Source organism: Eleutherodactylus coqui, chromosome 8, assembly GCF_035609145.1.
Source record: "Eleutherodactylus coqui strain aEleCoq1 chromosome 8, aEleCoq1.hap1, whole genome shotgun sequence".
In the NCBI taxonomy this organism is placed as follows: domain Eukaryota; kingdom Metazoa; phylum Chordata; class Amphibia; order Anura; family Eleutherodactylidae; genus Eleutherodactylus; species Eleutherodactylus coqui.
Window position 1 is genome coordinate 160715544 of NC_089844.1, and position 18305 is coordinate 160733848.

General features: G+C 43.9%; 1 protein-coding gene across 4 annotated transcripts in view; it reads right to left on the minus strand.

Annotated features, from left to right (window-relative positions):
- Positions 1 to 2622: 2622 nt before the first annotated feature.
- The window catches only part of LOC136577083 (uncharacterized), a 106144-nt gene continuing 90461 nt past the window's right edge, over positions 2623 to 18305 (minus strand). For 3 of the 4 annotated variants that reach the window (XM_066576795.1, XM_066576798.1, XM_066576796.1), the window contains 7 exons: positions 14733 to 15044; positions 13703 to 14041; positions 12341 to 12661; positions 11368 to 11679; positions 8364 to 8702; positions 4430 to 4463; positions 2623 to 3434 (listed from right to left, as the gene is read on the minus strand). In XM_066576795.1, the coding sequence (XP_066432892.1) occupies positions 3359 to 3434; positions 4430 to 4463; positions 8364 to 8702; positions 11368 to 11679; positions 12341 to 12661; positions 13703 to 14041; positions 14733 to 15044 (1733 nt within the window). In that variant the 3' untranslated portion in view covers positions 2623 to 3358. The remainder of the gene's footprint in view (positions 3435 to 4429; positions 4464 to 8363; positions 8703 to 11367; positions 11680 to 12340; positions 12662 to 13702; positions 14042 to 14732; positions 15045 to 18305) is intronic. The other variant, XM_066576797.1, reaches the window with a different exon arrangement.

Sequence of the window (18305 nt, forward strand, 5' to 3'; positions counted from 1 at the left end):
AAACTAGAAGGAATCTCTCTATCCAATCCCAGTATTGGGAGTGACTGGCACCTAGGTGTGACTGGCAGGTGTGAGAGCAGGTTAGGGTGTCTTATGCATAGTCATGCAGTGTTAGGTAGCATAAACACTTCTAAACAACACATTTAAAGTTATAAACACATAATTTCATTCATTTTAGATTTTTGAAGATATATATATATATATATATATATATATATATATATATATACATTTTACATGAGGTAGTAATAAAACTGCTGTGGGACACCAACTCTGGGGTACTACATGAGTAGCTCCCCAGCATGGGGAATCTGTCTACAATGCCCCCCTCCCCCCAGTAGCCCAACACCACAATGTTCCCAAACCTACTGCTGCTTCGTGCCGCCATCTCTGGGTCTCTGCTCCCATCGGCTCTCAGTCTGCCTCAGGCACTGGAGCTGTGATGTAGCACTCACTATTCTCCTATCATAGGGCTGATTTTCGAAGCAGTGAAACACTGGAACAAAAGCACTGGTCAGCACTCTTCAGACTAGTGCTAGCAAGTGCTGTCTCCCCGCTCCCCCTTCCACCAGGGACCAAAGATGTGAGGCTTAAACTTACAAATGGCAGCCTCTCTAACAGTGTCTGTATGGTGATTCATGGGGTAAATTGGATCGCTGTAGTGTTATACCTCTTACATACTATCCTGTGGATAGAGGATAAATGGCAATTCTGGTACAACTCCTCTAAGACTGTGCAGGTGAGATGTGCTTAAAATTATGCAAAAAAAAATTTCTATGCTTCCCGAAAATTCTCTTTTTCATAGTCTTCACTGGAGAACACAGAAACCATGGCTATGAGCTGCTGTCACAAAGAGGTGCGACACCAAGGGCTCTTTCACACGGTGTTATGCTACCTGCATATTATACTCATATTTTTCATGCATGTGGTACGTGGTGCTAAAAGTCAATTGATTTCTATCGGGACACTCACACCTGTGTTTTTGTTGTGTGTTTTTACGTGCAGAAAAAAAAGGCATGTCCTATTTTGGTGCATATTTTATGCATGTAAAAATTATGCATGTAATACGTGGGACACATATTCCCATGTGAGTGAGCCCTTATCTCCTCTTACACAGTCTATACCCGAGTTCCTCAGTTTGTGTTGTAGCACTTGGAGAAGCACAAGGTAAAGGGTGAAAAATAATAAGAAAACAGAATGAAGGCTTCTACAGACGAACGTATGCACAAATGTGCTCTCCGCAACAGAGCATATCTGCACATCAACTAGGTTTAGAGATGGTGCTAAACAGGTTGATACGTGTGTACTAATATAATTTTTGCGCTCAAAATTCCAGTTCACACGCACACATTACTTCCTTTCCGTGGAATAGAATGGCTATTTAAAACCAAATAAGGGCCAGCTCGCTTCTTTTCCTTGCATTTCACGCACCCAATCCCTTTTTAAAGCTGTCATAGACTTCTACAGCAGCTTTCTGCATAGCAGGCAGAAAAATAGGGCAGGGCCTATCTTTATCTCACACAGGATTTGTAAGCGATAAACACATTCATGAGAAAGACACCACTGAAATCAATGGCTTTGCTTCATTACGTTATATGAGCATGATTTTCACTCACATAAAAACATGTGCAAGCACATTTTTGATCGTTTTAAGCCCTAGGTACCACCAAAAGGCAACTTAACCCCAAAACAATGGGCAGGTGCTATATCCCCAACAGAGACTACGAGAAGTGATTGCACAGCAATTACCAAAATCTTATTTTCTTGGTTGTTTTACTAGTGGGCACAGAAACCATAGGAGGTCCTAAAGCTGTCCCTGGGGTAGGACAGAGATGCAAAAGTGTCTAGAAATTTGGGTTAGTTCAGGGTTTTCGTATTTCTGCTCTGTTTTTGGAGAAGATAAACTAAAACTAAAATGATCCTTTTTTCCCCTTTGATTTCCATGGGGCTTCAATAAAAATGGAGAGCAAATGCAAAGGCTTCTGCAGGCTTCCATTCCATCAGATTTCATGTGTCTTTTGGACAGAAAAATAAAGCTGCAGACTGCACTACTCTCCTGTCCAAAAAAAATGGAAACCTGACCGAATGAAAGCAAACAGAAGCTCTTTCATTTGCCTCTTTTTTTGAAAACCCATTAAAATTAATGGAGAAAAAAACGAAACCTTTTTTTTTCCATTTTCTTTTCAGTTTCTCTCCTCCAAAAATGGAGCAGAGACAAAAAACACGAACTGACCCTAACACAGGTGGGAAAGCAGCATTAACCATATCGTGTCTATCTTTTACTGAATATTCAGCCACTTTATTTGGTTCTAAAGAATATATCTGTGGTAAGCACAACTGTTTGGGAATTGGTGGGGTTTATCATGGTGGCATTACTGCTCCCCGACAGATGGCACCTACACATTGGTGAAAATAATAATGGTGGGGGTGACTACCCATCTAGTCAGGTAGGGTAAATTCATGACTGCAGTCCTGTGCCATACAAAATAATAATAAAAAAGGGAAAAAATGAAATTAAAGAAGTCTGTCCTTTCCCTTAGAGTGTAGTGTGGTACCTCTGTGTAGATGTCACAATGGTGAGAAGGGACTCCAGAAGGCAGGGGTTGAACATTAAATCAGCTGAAAACAATTTATTTAACAAAAGGAAGATCTTCCAGACTTTATACAGCTTTAGTATTTGGTATTCTTATCTAATGTCAAAAAACTTTATACTATGTCAGATTATCTGATAAAGGTCTTGAATTGACCAAAACATAAAATGAATTCTGACTATTGATTGTGTACATAAATTGATTGTGTACATAAAATTAAAATTAAAATAATATTTCTGCAGCATTGAAGAGACAGATTTTTATTCAAACTATCTGAGCATCAAAGTTCTCCTATTTCCTCTCTTCGTACAAAGCTAATTTTCAGTCTTATCTTATTCCTTAAGAACCCACAAGCCCCTGCTGTTCCCTAATACTGACGCGCACCAGCAGTCCTGTACTCATTTTATCACTTAAGGACCCACAAGCCTCTGCTGCCCTCTCATACTGAAGCCCACTAGCAGTCCAGTTCTCAGTCTTATTACCTAAGAACCCACAAGTTCCCGCTGCAAGTCGGTCTTATTACTTAAAAACCCACAAACTCAGTCTTATTACGGTCATCCTCTATTTGCCTCCACAAAGAGTGAAGTATAATCATGGCTCTGTAGAATGAATCCACATAAAAAATCTTTTTGGCACTGTGGGAATCTGGACATCACACACAAACATCCATTGCTATCTGTAGAACGCCTGATTGGTCGAACAAGAAGACATTAACTTCAATTGTTTTTCTCAAGAGTCAAGTTTTCTCTTTCTTCTTGAGGGTCTTCTTATATATCTTCATCTACCTCATCTGCTCGCTGATCCACTTCTTCCTCGATACCAAATATGAGTGTTGGTTTAAGCCTACAAAAGACAACGCCGATTATTTCTCTTTTTAACCCAATTTGTAAAGCCATAAAGATCAGGATGTTCCGTCATGCCGGCTGCTACTGTATACAGGAGGCGTCTGTCTACGGATCAGCTGATCTTATTAATGGCCACAAGTCCTATAATAATCAGGGGGCACAGAGGTAACTCTCTGGTCATCGGGGACTAAGAACAAGAGATCACCAAGGACTGAGGACTGTATATACTGGGAAATACCAATAATTAGAGATGAGCGAGTACCAAAATGCTCGGGTGCTCGTTATTCGAGTCAAGCTTTTCGTAATATTCAAGAGCTCTATTCGAGTAACGAACCCCAATGAAATCAATGGGAGACCCGAGTATTTTTGTATTTGACCCACCCGGTGCCGAGGTTTTTTTTTCTATCTTTATCTCTACCTCTCCACATATTGCTGTGGACGTGCGGACGCTGGCACGTCACAGCAGAAAGTGGTAATGCAGTGAGGGGTCAAAACAGGGAGGGGTCGAACTCGACGTGGTACTCACTCGAATAATGCGCACCATCGAGTATGCTAATACTCAAACGAGCATCAAGCTCGGACGAGCATGTTCGCTCGACTCTAGTAATAACCTTAATAAAACTGGTACCAACATGATCCACAATACCCAACACTCAGAACTAAATAGCATCTTACAGTGATGGACCTGACCCTAAAAGCTTACAATTTAAAGGAGGGGGTAATGTAGACTATACAAGCGCTCACTATACAGGAATTCAAAATAAAGCTTAGTTCAGGGTCAGCTCAGTAATCCCCTCACTGGAAGAGTTGTGACCCCCCGCTATAGACCCCCACATAAGTCAGACACAGTATCACACTATAGAATCAGTGATGTCTGTGTAGAGATGTGATTGGTCAGTGACTGCATCCTCACCTGGCGGTCACCTATGTGACTCATCACACTGGCCACCATTTACTATATAATAACCCTGCTGGATTAATAGAATGACTTACAATCTTAGGACGCTTCTACTTTTCTTTTCTACATCTGAAACAGAAAAAGATTATTTAGTAGGAATTAAACATGAAGTTTACAATGTGACATAAGAATATTCCAGAAACTGGTAAACCTGATAATTACTGGACTGCGGGGGAAATTATGCTCTTTATGACCTGATCCCTGCAGGTACATCTCACCTGTCTCCCTGTAATGTCCCCATTATCCAGCACTGACATTCTGGGATTATATAGTCATTACATCCTCAGGGGACGGACGTCTCGCTGCGCTGTAGTGTGAGGCTGGAAATATCATCAGTAATCTTATATACTGCCAGTATGATTACCGTATTTTTCGCTTTATAGGATGCATCGGATGATAAGATGCACCCCTGTTTTAGAGGGGAAAATAGGGAAAAAATATTTTGAACTTACCCAGGGACAGTGCAGGGGATAGTGCCGGGCGACGGAGCAGCAGAGGTCTGAAACAGCAGAGCTCCGTGTCACAGCAGTGCTTGTTTGGCAAGAGGGAGGCAAAAAGCCGATTGGTGGAGGCAAGGATGCAGGAGCAGTTCCTGCCGGCACTCACCACCAATCAACGTAAGGGAGGCAGTGGGGAGGAGAGAAAACTGGAGAGTGACCGCACATTTGTTCACACAATCGCAACGGTCTTTGTGCGACCGCAATTTAGTTAGCCTGATTGCACGCTTTGGGAGGAAGAAAAGTACATCTTATAAAGCAGAAAATATGGTATATAACAATTGTGTCCCCCTTTAGTGATAAATTATGACTAGAGATGAGCGAACGTACTCGGTAAGGGCGATTTCGCAATCGAGCACTGCGATTTTCGAGTACTTCACTACTCGAGTGAAAAGTACTCGGGGGCGCTGTGGGTGAGCAGGGGGTTGCAGAGGGGAGTGGGGGGGAGAGAGAGTGGGCTCCCCCCTGTTCCCCGCTGCTACCCTCCGCTCCACCACGCCACGCCCCGCCCCCCCGGCGACCCCGAGTACTTTTCACCCGAGTAGTGAAGTACTTGAAAATCGCGGTGCTCGATTGCGAAATCGGCCTTACCGAGTACGTTCGCTCATCTCTAATTATGACCCATTCACAAAGCTGTATTTTCAGGCCGTGTACGGCCCGTGTATTCCATGCTCAGCACACGGCTGCATTACAGATCATGATGCCGTTCACATGAATGATTTTACCAAGCACTGAAAAAAAATTGCTGCCCTGTCCTATTCTTGTCTATTTTCCATATCCATGGACCATGGATGTTGGGGTCCATCGAGCTCAGACGAGGGTCTGTGTGGCGTTCAATGAAAGTTGTGACTAAAGCCGTATGGATCTGGCTTATTTGCATGTGTTTTTTGCATGCATGAAATTTGTGTGTGTAATATGCACAGAATAGAACCCATCGACTTCAATGCATTCGTGCTCACACCCATTGTTTTGCATTTAAATTTAGCGCATGCTGAAAAAAACGCAGCATGCTATACTTTTGTGCGCACTAAAGGTCCCCATAGAAATCGGGGGGGGGGGGAGGTTGCGCAAATGTGGGACAATACACAACTGGATGAACTCGGGGCAAGAAAAGTACAGTAAATTACACCTGTTATGCTGCTACCTTCTCTTTACATATTGGATCGACTTTAAGTGGTTGATGGTCCACAACCCTCTGGTTGCTTGGCATGTTTTGCGTATGCTAGACGCACTTTTTTCTCCCTCTTCAACTTGGCTTGTCCTACTGGGGTGATCTGAGTGCTGCTGACCAACTTATTAACGATTGCATGTAGCAGCCATGGTGTACGAGCGTCAGCGCATTGATGTAGGAAGTACAAAAGAACTTGGTCTGTTTAGCAGTGTGCAGGTGGCGGAGGGCTGCCTCCTTTTTGGTCTAATCCACCCATCTGTCTCAAAGCCTTTTTATTATAGCATCTTGTAGCTGGATCCAAATTTCTCCGAGTTCATTTGGAGACTTAGGCCCAAAGGAGACCTAAGGGGTCACCTGGTCGCTGGCAGCTGAAGGAGATGTGCACTACTAGCCTTATATATTATGAGTGTAGTAAATATAATAGCAATGTCCTTTATGAACCAACATATTCAGTGTTTGCAGTTTGCTTCTACATGCAGGTTTGCAGTTCCACTGACCTTGTGCCTCATTCACACAGGCATATGCAACTTTGCTCTGTGAAAAACGCCCCATTTTTGCTGTTTGTGTATGTGTACTTTTGGTGCATATATGCATTTTTGTAAGCCTCTGTTGCATCCAGTTCCACTGCGTTTTTTATGCGTCGGCAAAAAAAAACCAAGACGGCCCAAGTGATGCCAGTTTTTTCACAATCCACAGAACACAGGGGGCGCAATAAAAAAAGAGTCAATTGTGAACGCAGATGTTACTGCATATTCACTGCATTATTTTAGGCAACCTTAGTCTTTAATAAGCAATTTTCATCCACGAATACGACCCCAAATATCATATGCTGCCGGCCTTAGTTTCTAGTGCTGTAGGGAGGAGACAGGTTAATGGATCTGTCTACAATCCTACAAATCTATTCAGACACAGATACCAAACTGAAACAAAAAGAAACTAAGGTTTTCTCTTTTTGGCAAATCAGTCCAAAAACAGAAGCATTAGTCTCCGTTTGTATCAGTTTGTCATTCGTTATAATAAATCAGTCAACTGGAGCTCATTTAATTTTCTTCTACACCGGCCAAGAATTAGATTATGGAGATGAACGCTAGTAAGATAGTTCGTGCCCCACCGGACGGCTATATACCTCCCTGTTCACATGAGGAGACGTACAGAGCCGATCAGAAAGCATCTTTATGTCCACTGAATACCAACGATCAGCCAGCGAGGGCTCACTCATTCGTTCTTTTTTACACGCCCTGATTGTCGGGCGAACAAACGTTCAGAGGAACATTCATGCTGATATCAGGACCGTTTAAAAAGACCTTATTGTGAAGATCTCATTATCTCTATAAAGTTATATCTAAGGCCATGTTCATTGTATCTCCTGATACATATGCTGAAGGGGTCCATGGAGCATTATTGACATGGCAGATGCCAAGTGCCCTCGACATCCACTAAGTAGATATATAGTACATTAGAATACTTTTTTTTTCTTTAGGCTGGCGACACACGAATGGGTCGGATTACGCATGCTGGAGCACATAGCAGAATCCTGCCCCGAATGCGGCTAGTGTCCACAACGGAAATGTTTAAATTTTTATTGCAGATTGACCCGGCGGTTCACCGTCAGGCATGCGCAGTACAAATTTTAAAAAATTTAATTTTTCCTGCGCTGTCGCTAGGCGATGACGCGATTACCTGCGACCTATCTGCAATGTCAATTATGGATAGGCTGCTGGTGGGATGGTTTCCATTGACTTTGAAATTAACACAAAAATTGAGAATTCTATGATTTTTCCTCCACCATGAAAATTGCTATTTGATTCCGCGATAGTGTTGAAAAAGACGACTTTACACTGCATGCTCCAAACAATAGTTACTGCGGATCCGTGCTGCGGTCAACGATCGTGGATTCAACAATGAAAATCTGTTCATGTGCCTCTGGCCTTACTGTATAGGAACGCACAGCCTGTTACACTTTCCTCTACAGCAGATGCCCCCAATAAACACATAACACACGGTCTACATTTTTTTAAACATAAGGCTTATGGATGATTATCCATCTGTGTATTATACTGTGGCAAACATTGGGCTTTATGTTGGGGTATAGAATGCAAGATTTTCCTTACATGTATGCCAGACATAGAGTCCAAGCACAATGTGAGTAGAGCAGGACTCTGGGGATGGTTTAACTGAAGAATATATATAAAGAGATATTTTGTTATTTTAATTTATTTTCCAAATGTCAATGAATAAAACTGATCCTTTTCTGTAAAGCTGGAGGCAGCTGTAAATTTCTATAAATGTATATACACTCACCGATGACTTGCAGCCTCCCTGTACTTCTATCTATGGGTTTCTCCAGGGCGGGATGGTCCACTTCACATATATATTTTGCCCCCTGATGTGTCCCAAGTGTGGGGGTGATGGTTAGGCAGGCGATACAGCTGTAGGTGTTATCGTTCGCTCTCATGGATGTCACACTTTGGTTAGCAGCACCGTCAGCTACCTCGTAGTTCTTATGTCCAGCACGTCTCCACCATATCACAGTGATTGCATCCGGAAAATACCCCGAGATATCACACTGCAGGACGGCCGGGACTCCATGATCTAGACGAGGAATCTGAATCTCTCCTACAACCGGACGCCATCTGTAATCTACAGAACAGGACATGGAAAGGTTTTGTAATTGTAAACCAACCTTATCAAAGAAAAAACATCCTCCACATAAATATCCCACAGGTATGTACTGTATGTTACATGTCAGGATGGGATGTGTAACAGCAGCTCAGATTACATACAAGTGGGGGGCAGTAAAAAATGTTTTACCCTCCATTAAACCCAATTTCTGCCTCATCCCGCTGCAAAAATACCATCTCTTACTGCTGATGTCTTTAGCACAGGGATATAATATATGTACAGTGCAATGAAATGTTGCTGCCAAACTAGAGCTCTAGTCTTCATGTGCCGGAGAAAGTCTTCTGGGTTCATCCTGCGCTCTCCATATATAACAATATTAGAGCTCAGCGAGGAGGAAACATCCCGCTCCTCACCTGAATCTCTGATAGACAGCTCCCTGGATTCCAGGCTCTCCATATATAACAATATTAGGGGTCAGCGAGGAGGTAACATCCCGCTCCTCACCTGAATCTCTGACAGCTCCCGGGATTCCGGGCTCTCCGTATATATAACAGTATTAGGGGTCAGCGAGGAGGTAACATCCCACTTCTCACCTGAATCTCTAATAGACAGCTCCCTGGATTCTGGGCTCTCCATATATAACAGTATTAGGGGTCAGCGAGGAGGTAACATCCCGCTCCTCACCTGAATCTCTGATAGACAGCTCCCTGGATTCCGGGCTCTCCATATATAACAGTATTAGAGGTCAGCGAGGAGGTAACATCCCGCTCCTCACCTGAATCTCTGATAGACAGCTACCTGGATTCCGGGCTCTCCATATATAACAGTATTAGAGGTCAGCGAGGAGGTAACATCCCGCTCCTCACCTGAATCTCTGATAGACAGCTCCCTGGATTCCAGGCTCTCCATATATAACAGTATTAGAGGTCAGCGAGGAGGTAACGTCCTGCTCCTCACTTGAATCTCTGATAAACAGCTCCCTGTATTCCGGGCTCTCCATATATAACAGTATTAGAGGTCAGCGAGGAGGTAACATCCCGCTCCTCACCTGAATCTCTGATGGACAGCTCCCTGGATTCCAGGCTCTCCATATATAACAGTATTAGAGGTCAGCGAGGAGGTAACATCCCGCTCCTCACCTGAATCTCTGATAGACAGCTCCCTGGATTCCGGGCTCTCCATATATAACAGTATTAGAGGTCAGCGAGGAGGTAACATCCCGCTCCTCACCTGAATCTCTGATAGACAGCTCCCTGGATTCCGGTCTCTCCATATATAACAGTACTAGGGGTGAACGAGGAGGTAACATACTGCCCTCACCTGAATCTCTGATAGACAGCTCCCTGGATTCCGGGCTCTCCATATATAACAGTATTAGAGGTCAGCGAGGAGGTAACACCCCGCTCCTCACCTGAATCTCTGATAGACAGCTCCCTGGATTCCGGGCCTCCATATATAACAGTATTAGAGGTCAGCGAGGAGGTAACATCCCGCTCCTCACCTGAATCTCTGATGGACAGCTCCCTGTATTCCGAGCTCTCCATATATAACAGTACTAGGGGTCAGCAAGGAGGTAACATCCTGCTCTTCACCTAAATCTCTGATAGACAGCTCCCTAGACTCCAGGCTCTCCATATATAACAATATTAGAGGTCAGCGAGGAGGTAACATCCCGCTCTTCACCTGAATCTCTGATAGACAGCTCCCTGGATTCCGGGCTCTCCATATATAACAGTATTAGAGGTCAGCGAGGAGGTAACATCCTGCTCCTCACCTAAATCTCTGATAGACAGCTCCCTGGATTCCGGCTATCCATATATAACAGTATTAGAGGTCAGCAAGGAGGTAACATCCTGCTCCTCACCTGAATCTCTGATAGACAGCTCCCTGGATTCCGGGCTCTCCATATATAACAGTATTAGAGGTCAGCGAGGAGGTAACATCCTGCTCCTCACCTAAATCTCTGATAGACAGCTCCCTGGATTCCGGGCTCTCCATATATAACAGTATTAGTGGTCAGCGAGGAGGTAACATCCCGCTCCTCACCTGAATCTCTGATAGACAGCTCCCTGGATTCCGGGCTCTTCATATATAACAGTACTAGGGGTCAGCAAGGAGGTAACATCCTGCTCTTCACCTAAATCTCTGAAAGACAGCTCCCTAGACTCCAGGCTCTCCATATATAACAATATTAGAGGTCAGCGAGGAGGTAACATCCCGCTCCTCACCTGAATCTCTGATAGACAGCTCCCTGGATTCCGGGCTCTCCATATATAACAGTATTAGAGGTCAGTGAGGAGGTAACATCCCGCTCCTTACCTGAATCTCTGATAGACAGCTCCCTGGATTCCGGGCTCTCCATATATAACAGTACTAGGGGTCAGCAAGGAGGTAACATCCTGCTCTTCACCTAAATCTCTGATAGACAGCTCCCTAGACTCCAGGCTCTCCATATATAACAATATTAGAGGTCAGCGAGGAGGTAACATCCCGCTCCTCACCTGAATCTCTGATAGACAGCTCCCTGGATTCCGGTCTCTCCATATATAACAGTATTAGAGGTCAGCGAGGAGGTAACGTCCTGCTCCTCACCTGAATCTCTGATAGACAGCTCCCTGGATTCCAGGCCCTCCATATATAACAGTATTAGAGGTCAGCGAGGTTGTAACATCCCGCTCCTCACCTGGATCTGTGATAGACAGCTCCCTGGATTCCGGGCTCTCCATAGATTCATGTTCCCAGGTCACTCGTACTGTGAATATTGGATCCTTGTGACGATCCTCAGGGATTCGGACCCTACTGGAGACGCTGTAGGTTCTGTCAGGATTATCGTCCAATGCTTCAGTGGATGATATGACGTCTTCTGATCCTCCCACTCCGCACCTCCATTTAATCCTGATGCTTGCAGGATAAAAGTTCTCCAAGATGAGCAAATAGTTCATCTCTCCATTGATAAACACACTTCTCATCACCGGCTCTGACAGCGTGGGCTTTGCTGAAATGTGAACGCACAGCCTGTTACACTTTCCTCTACAGCAGACGCCCCCAATAAACACATAATGCAACATAAGGCTTATGGATGACTATTATACGTCTGTGTATTATACTGGGTCAAACGTTGGGGCTTTAGGCCTGTGCCCCAGCATTGACCTTTTTACTTACCTGTCCGGCGTCTTCTCCTCCGTTCTGGGATGTGCCAACTGTTGCACAGCCACGCAGAGTGGAGCCGACGCGCCGGCAGTGAAGTTTCTGTGCGAGGCTTGCAAAGAAATAAATCATGCCGTAATTTGTTTACCGCACGGATTTTCACGAGGTCAAATAACGGCTGTGAGCATAGGATTGCATAAACGAATGTAATCCTATGACAGCGTGCCCCAGCCGAAATTCTGTTGCAAAAATTGCAGCGGAATTTCTATCCGTGGGCTTTGGGCCTTGTATTGGTACATAGGTTGTAAAAATCTTCCTGACATGTATGCCAGATATAGAGTCCAAATGCAATGTGAGCAGAGCCGGACTCTGGGGGTGGTTTAACTGAAGGATATATCAAGAGATATTTTGTTATTTTGATTTATTTCCCAAATGTCAGTAAATAAAACTGATCCTTTTCCATAAAGCTGGATGCAGCTATATATTTCTATAAATGTATATACACTTACCGGTGACTTGTAGCCTCCCTGTGCTTCTCTCTATGGGTTTCTCCAGGGCGGGATGGTTCACCACACATACATATTCTGCCCCCTGATGTTCCCCCAGTGTGGGGGTGATTGGCAGACGGGCGGTACAGCTGTAGGTGTTATGGTCCGCACTCCTGGATTTCACTCTCTGGACATTTACCTTTTTAAGTTCACCAACTCTCCACCATTTCACATAGATTTTATTTCGGAAATACCCCGCAATCTTACACCGCAGGACGACCGGGACGCCGTGAACGAGACGGGGAATCTGAATCTTTCCTACAATTGGACGCCATCTGAAATCTACAGAAAAGGACAGCAAAATGTTTTGTAATTTTATGCCAACTTAAAAAAAAACAAACATCCCCCCCACATAAATATCACACAGGTATGTATTGTATGTAACATGTCAGGATGTGATGTATAACGGCAGCTCATATTATATAGAAGTGAAAAGCAGTAAAAACTGTTTTACCCTCCATTAAACCAAATTTCTGCCTCATCCCGCTTCAAAAATACCATCTCTTACTGCTGATATCTTTAGCACAGGGATATAATATATGTAGAGTACAATGAAATGTTACAGCCAAACTAGAGCTCTAGTCATCATGTGTCAGAGAAAGTCTCTTGGGTTCATCCTATGCACTCTATATATCTGTTCTATTTTTCGACCCCAAAAAATTGGTCCGGAACCAAAAGGAAACAGGGCAGGTGACAGGGAGAAGGTGGCCATATTTTTCATACCTATCTGCTTGCTGGTTCGTGCGCTGCCTACTTGCAAAGTCAATACGCTAACTGAAAATCTGTCACTTTAAGAGTCCCTTGCCCTCCTATAGACTTGCAGAGTAAAGCATGCACACAGCACTCTAAAAAAAAGAGACAGATTTTCATGCCGTGTGCTGACTTCAAAGCAGGACACCTTTGCATTGCGAGAGTGGGTGAGTACAAAAATACATCAATAGACTACCTGTCAAATCCTATAATGGCAGCATAATTTAGGCCGGTTCCCCACGACCCTGATTTAAATAGTAGATTCTGCGATTGTATGATCTGCAGTAATACACTGTTCACTCTAATACATTGGGTTATGTGTATTATACTGTGGCAAACATTGGGGCTTTATGTTGGGGCAAAGTTGTAACATTCTCCTGACTTGTATGCCGGACGTAGAGTCAAAACACAATGTGAGTAGAGCCGGACTCTGGGGATGCTTTTAACTGAAGAATAAATATAAAGAGATATTTTGTTATTTTACTTTAGTTATTTAAAGTCAGTGAACAAAACTGATCTTTTTCCGTAAAGCTGGAGGCAGCTATATGTTTCTATAAATGTACACACACTCACCGTTGGCTAGTAGCCATCCTGTACTTTCTGCTATTGGTTGCTCCAGGGTGGGATGGTTCAGCACACATATATATTCTCTCAACTGACATTTCTCCTGTGGGTGGGTGACGGTCAGATAAGCGGTACAGCTGTAGGTGTTATTGGCCGCTCTCCTGAATGTCACACTCTGGCGAGCAGCAGGCTCAGGCTCTTCACAAGACGCCTCTGGAGAAAGACTCCACCATACCACATCAATTTCATCTGGGAAATACCCTGAGATATCACACTGCAGAATGGCTGGTTTGTCGCGAACTAGATGGGTAATCTGAATGTCTTCCACAACCGGACGCCATGTGTAATCTACAGAACAGAAGAAGCAAATGTTTTGTAATTTTAAGCCAACTTTGCCAAAGAAAAACAACCCCCCACATAAATATCATACAGGTATGTACTGTATGTAACATGTCAGGATGGGATGTGCAAATAAGGGATATGGATTAAAACCTCCACAGTGCCACCTTTCGGATGGCAACATTGGAATGCCGCCTACCAATAGGTGGCACTGTGGAGGTTTTATTCCATCTCCCTTATTTGCATATTACCCAGAGGAGCGTGCATGGCCATTTGAGTCTCCTCATTCACCATCTAGGTGCTCTCCCTAAGGAGAAAAGAGGATGTGATGTGTAACAGCAGCTCAGATTGCAAAGAAATAGAAGTCCGTAAAAATATATTTTACCCTCCATTAAACCCAATTTCTGCCTCATCCTGCTGCAAAAATACCATCTCTTACTGCTGATAACTTTAGCACAGGGATATAGTGTATGTACAGTACAATGAAATGTTGTGGCCAAACTAGAGCACTAGTCTTCATGTGCCAGAGAAAGTCTCCCAGGTTCATCCTGCACTCTCCATATATAACAGTATTAGAGGTCAGCGAGGAGGTAACATCCCACTCCTCACCTGAATCTCTGATAGACAGCTCCCTGGATTCTTGGCTCTCCATATATAACAGTATTAGGGGTCAGCGAGGAGGTAACATCCCGCTCCTCACCTGAATCTCTGATAGACAGCTCCCTGGATTCTGGTCTCTCCATAGATTCATGTTTCCAGGTCACTCTTACTGTGAATCCTGGATCCTTGTGATGATCCTCAGGGATTCGGACCTCACTGTAGACGCTGTAGGTTGTGTCAGGATTATCGACCAATGATTCAGTGGATGATATGATGTCTTCTGATCCTCCCACTCCGCACCTCCATTTAATCCTGATGCTTGCAGGATAAAAGTTCTCCAAGTTCAGTAAATACTTCATCTCTCCATAGATAAACAAACTTCTCGTCACCGGCTGTGACAGCCTGGGCTTTACTGAAATGTGAAGGAAAGAATGAGGTGAAGATCTCCCCACATGTCACAACACCCTTCATCCTGGCTAAATAACTACATCTCATGTCAGCTCATTGAACATTGAACCCTGAGCTTGACAAAGGCTACAGTGGTAGCCGAAATGTCGCCACTTTTTACGATATTTGAGGAATAAAGATACATCTCTGGATGTCATAATACTATTTTTTGCACCAGACTTTGCTGTCCTGCATCGCTGCTTTTCCCTGAGCTCATTGAACATTGACAACTGGACACATTTTACAGTTTTCTTTTAATGGATTATCCTGAAATTTCAACATATCCCTTATCCACAGGACAGGGTTAGAGTACCTGGCTTTTTTCAGTAGTCCCACAGAGAAGAATGGAGCAGTATACTCAACTGCTGTCTCTATTCATATGGGGGGAGGGGGGGGGCAGGATCTAATTTTTGTCATTGGTGGGGCTTTCAGTTATCAGATCCCCACCAATAAGACACTTATCAGCTATGTAGGGGAAAGGGGATAAGATGAAATCTTGGGACAACCTTTTAAAGGTTATCTGATAGTATCAGGCATACATAAAACAGACCATTACTCAGACGTCAGGGGAGTGTAATAAATTAGAAAGATAAATTTAACATTCAGAATCTGTGTCTTTTGAACTATCCGGCCATTACAGCAATTTTGGAGGGGAAGTGCTAACAGATTTCCTTTAAAAAAAAAACTAACATTTTCTGATGTTATTTGTACCCTGAGATATTGCTACTAAAATATACAACTCATCACAGAAAGAACAAACCCTCGTATGGGTAATTTAAAAGAAGGGAAATTTAAAAAATATAACTCTCAGATCGCAGAGATGAAACACAAAAAAAAACGCAAAAAACACAGCAAACAAGTGGCGATGGTCACAGTAGATCATTCTCTCTGCAGGTTTAAAAACATTTTTCCACCAACTAATTGTACAGAAACGTATGTGCACCCGTCAGTGAGTTATGTCGCATATATGCTTTCTTTAGTTCATATATCATAGCTAGCTGATATACCCGGCTTCGCTCGAGTTAATTTGGTACAGGTAGTTCGCACAGAAAATTTTCATGAAGTCATGGTTACTTCAGAAAAAAATGAGGAATAAAATATGTATACACATAGAAGTAATGTGTATACACATAGAACCTAATAGCAGCGGGCAACGCAGCGGATTTTCGCCGCGAATTACGTGGCGGAAATCCATTCGTGGGAAGGAGGCCTTAGTGAGAGAAGGAATGTGTGCTGCGGGGAGCTGGAGGTGTGGGCGCCGCCCCCTCCTCATAGATAAGAGAACCAACAGAAAGGCATTGTCCCCTCACCGAAGGGACAAAAGGTTTCAATAATGACTTATGAAAAACTCTATAAACCCTCCATGTAGCTGGCAAATCCAGTTCATAAGCAAGCAGGTTTACTACACGCGTGATGACAAAGGGACCCACGTAACGTGGCGCCAGTTTTAATGACGGAACCTTCAATTTGAAATTTTTAGAAGACAAATATACCTTCTGTCCCATCCTGTAAGGTTCAGATACTGACAGACTCCTCCCACTATGCAACTGCATATGAGCCCATGCTTCCAGGTTCTTCTGTACTTCTTTCCATACCCCCTGCAGCGCATCTGTGGTGACATCAGCTGCAGGACAGGCAGACGGAGTAGATATATATGTAAGGAAGCAAGGATGCTGACCATATATGCAAAGGAATGGAGATACCCCAATGGAAAAACAAGTACGGTTGTTTAGCGCAAACTCTGCCGAGGGCAGGAATTCTGCCCACTGATGAGCTTTTTCGCTAGCAAACAACTGTAAATATTGCACTAAATCCAGGTTCTCCCACTCAGTCTGACCATTAGTTTGCAGGTGGAATGCTGACGAGAAGGAAAGCAACGTTCCCAGGTTTCTACAAAAGGCTCGCCAAAATTGCGCAACAAACTGGACACTGCAATCAGATACGATGTTCTCGGGAACCCCGTGTAGACGAATGATTTCTTTTACAGAGCATCCCTTAACAAAGTCACGGATCTCTCGAGACATGCCTAGCCACCAGTAATGTCTAGTACAAAGATCCAGAGTCCCCTGAACCCCCAGATGGCCTGCGAGAAGAGATGACTGAGACTCTTCAATGACTCTAAGATGCAAGGTCTCTGGCACAAACCATCTGCCCTCCGGTATCCCCGAGGGAGCATCCTGTTGACAATTTTGTAGATAAGGAATGAGATCAGATTCTACAGCTGCCACCACCACCCCAGGTGCCAAGATATTCTCGGGAGCCACTGTCTCACTTTCCGGCGAACCAAAACTCCGTGAGAGGGCATCTGCCTTCATGTTCTTCTCCCCTGGAATATATGTAACAACGAGGTTAAACTTGGCGAAAAACAACACCCACCTGGCCTGAGTCTCTTAGCATTGGCGAGATATACCAAATTTTTATGATCAGTATACACGGTAATGGGATGCCTTGCCCCTTCAACATGGTGACGCCACTCTTCTAGAGACCACTTAATCGCCAATAACTCACGATTACCCATGTTGTAGTTACGCTCCGTCAAACTGAACTTCCGCGAGAAGAACGCACATGGACTATACCCAAATCTCCCATTGACTTTCGGAGACAATACAGCCCCCGCCCCTACTCAGATGCATCGACCTCAATGAAGAACGGCCGCCGCGCGTCAGGCTGTACTAGCACCGGGGCAGTAGTAAATGCCCTTTTGAGATGACAAAACGTCTTTAGGGCCTCTAGCGACCATCTTACCAAGTCGGAACCATTCTTGGTAAGATCGGTCATGGGTTAAGCAATAATAGAATAATTCTTAATGAATTTACGGTAAAAATTTGCGAAACCTAAAAACCGCTGGAGAGCTTTCAGGTTATCTGGTCTGACCCATTGGGAGATTGCTGACACTTTATCAGACTCCATTTGAATCTCCGTGGGTAAAATCACATAACCAAGGAAAGACACTTATTTAGTACCAAAAATGCATTTCTCCAACTTGACAAAAAATTGGTACTCATGCAAACGAGTCAGAACCAGCCTAAGGTGCCGCACATGTGAATCCCAGTCTGGGGAGTACACCAGAATGTCATCAAGATTTATGACCAAAAATACCCCCAGGAAGTCGTGGAAGACCGTGTTCATAAATCCCTGGAACACAGCAGGTGCATTACAAAGTCCGAAGGGCATGACTAGACATTCAAAATGTCTGAACGAGGTGTTGAACGCTTTCTTACACTCA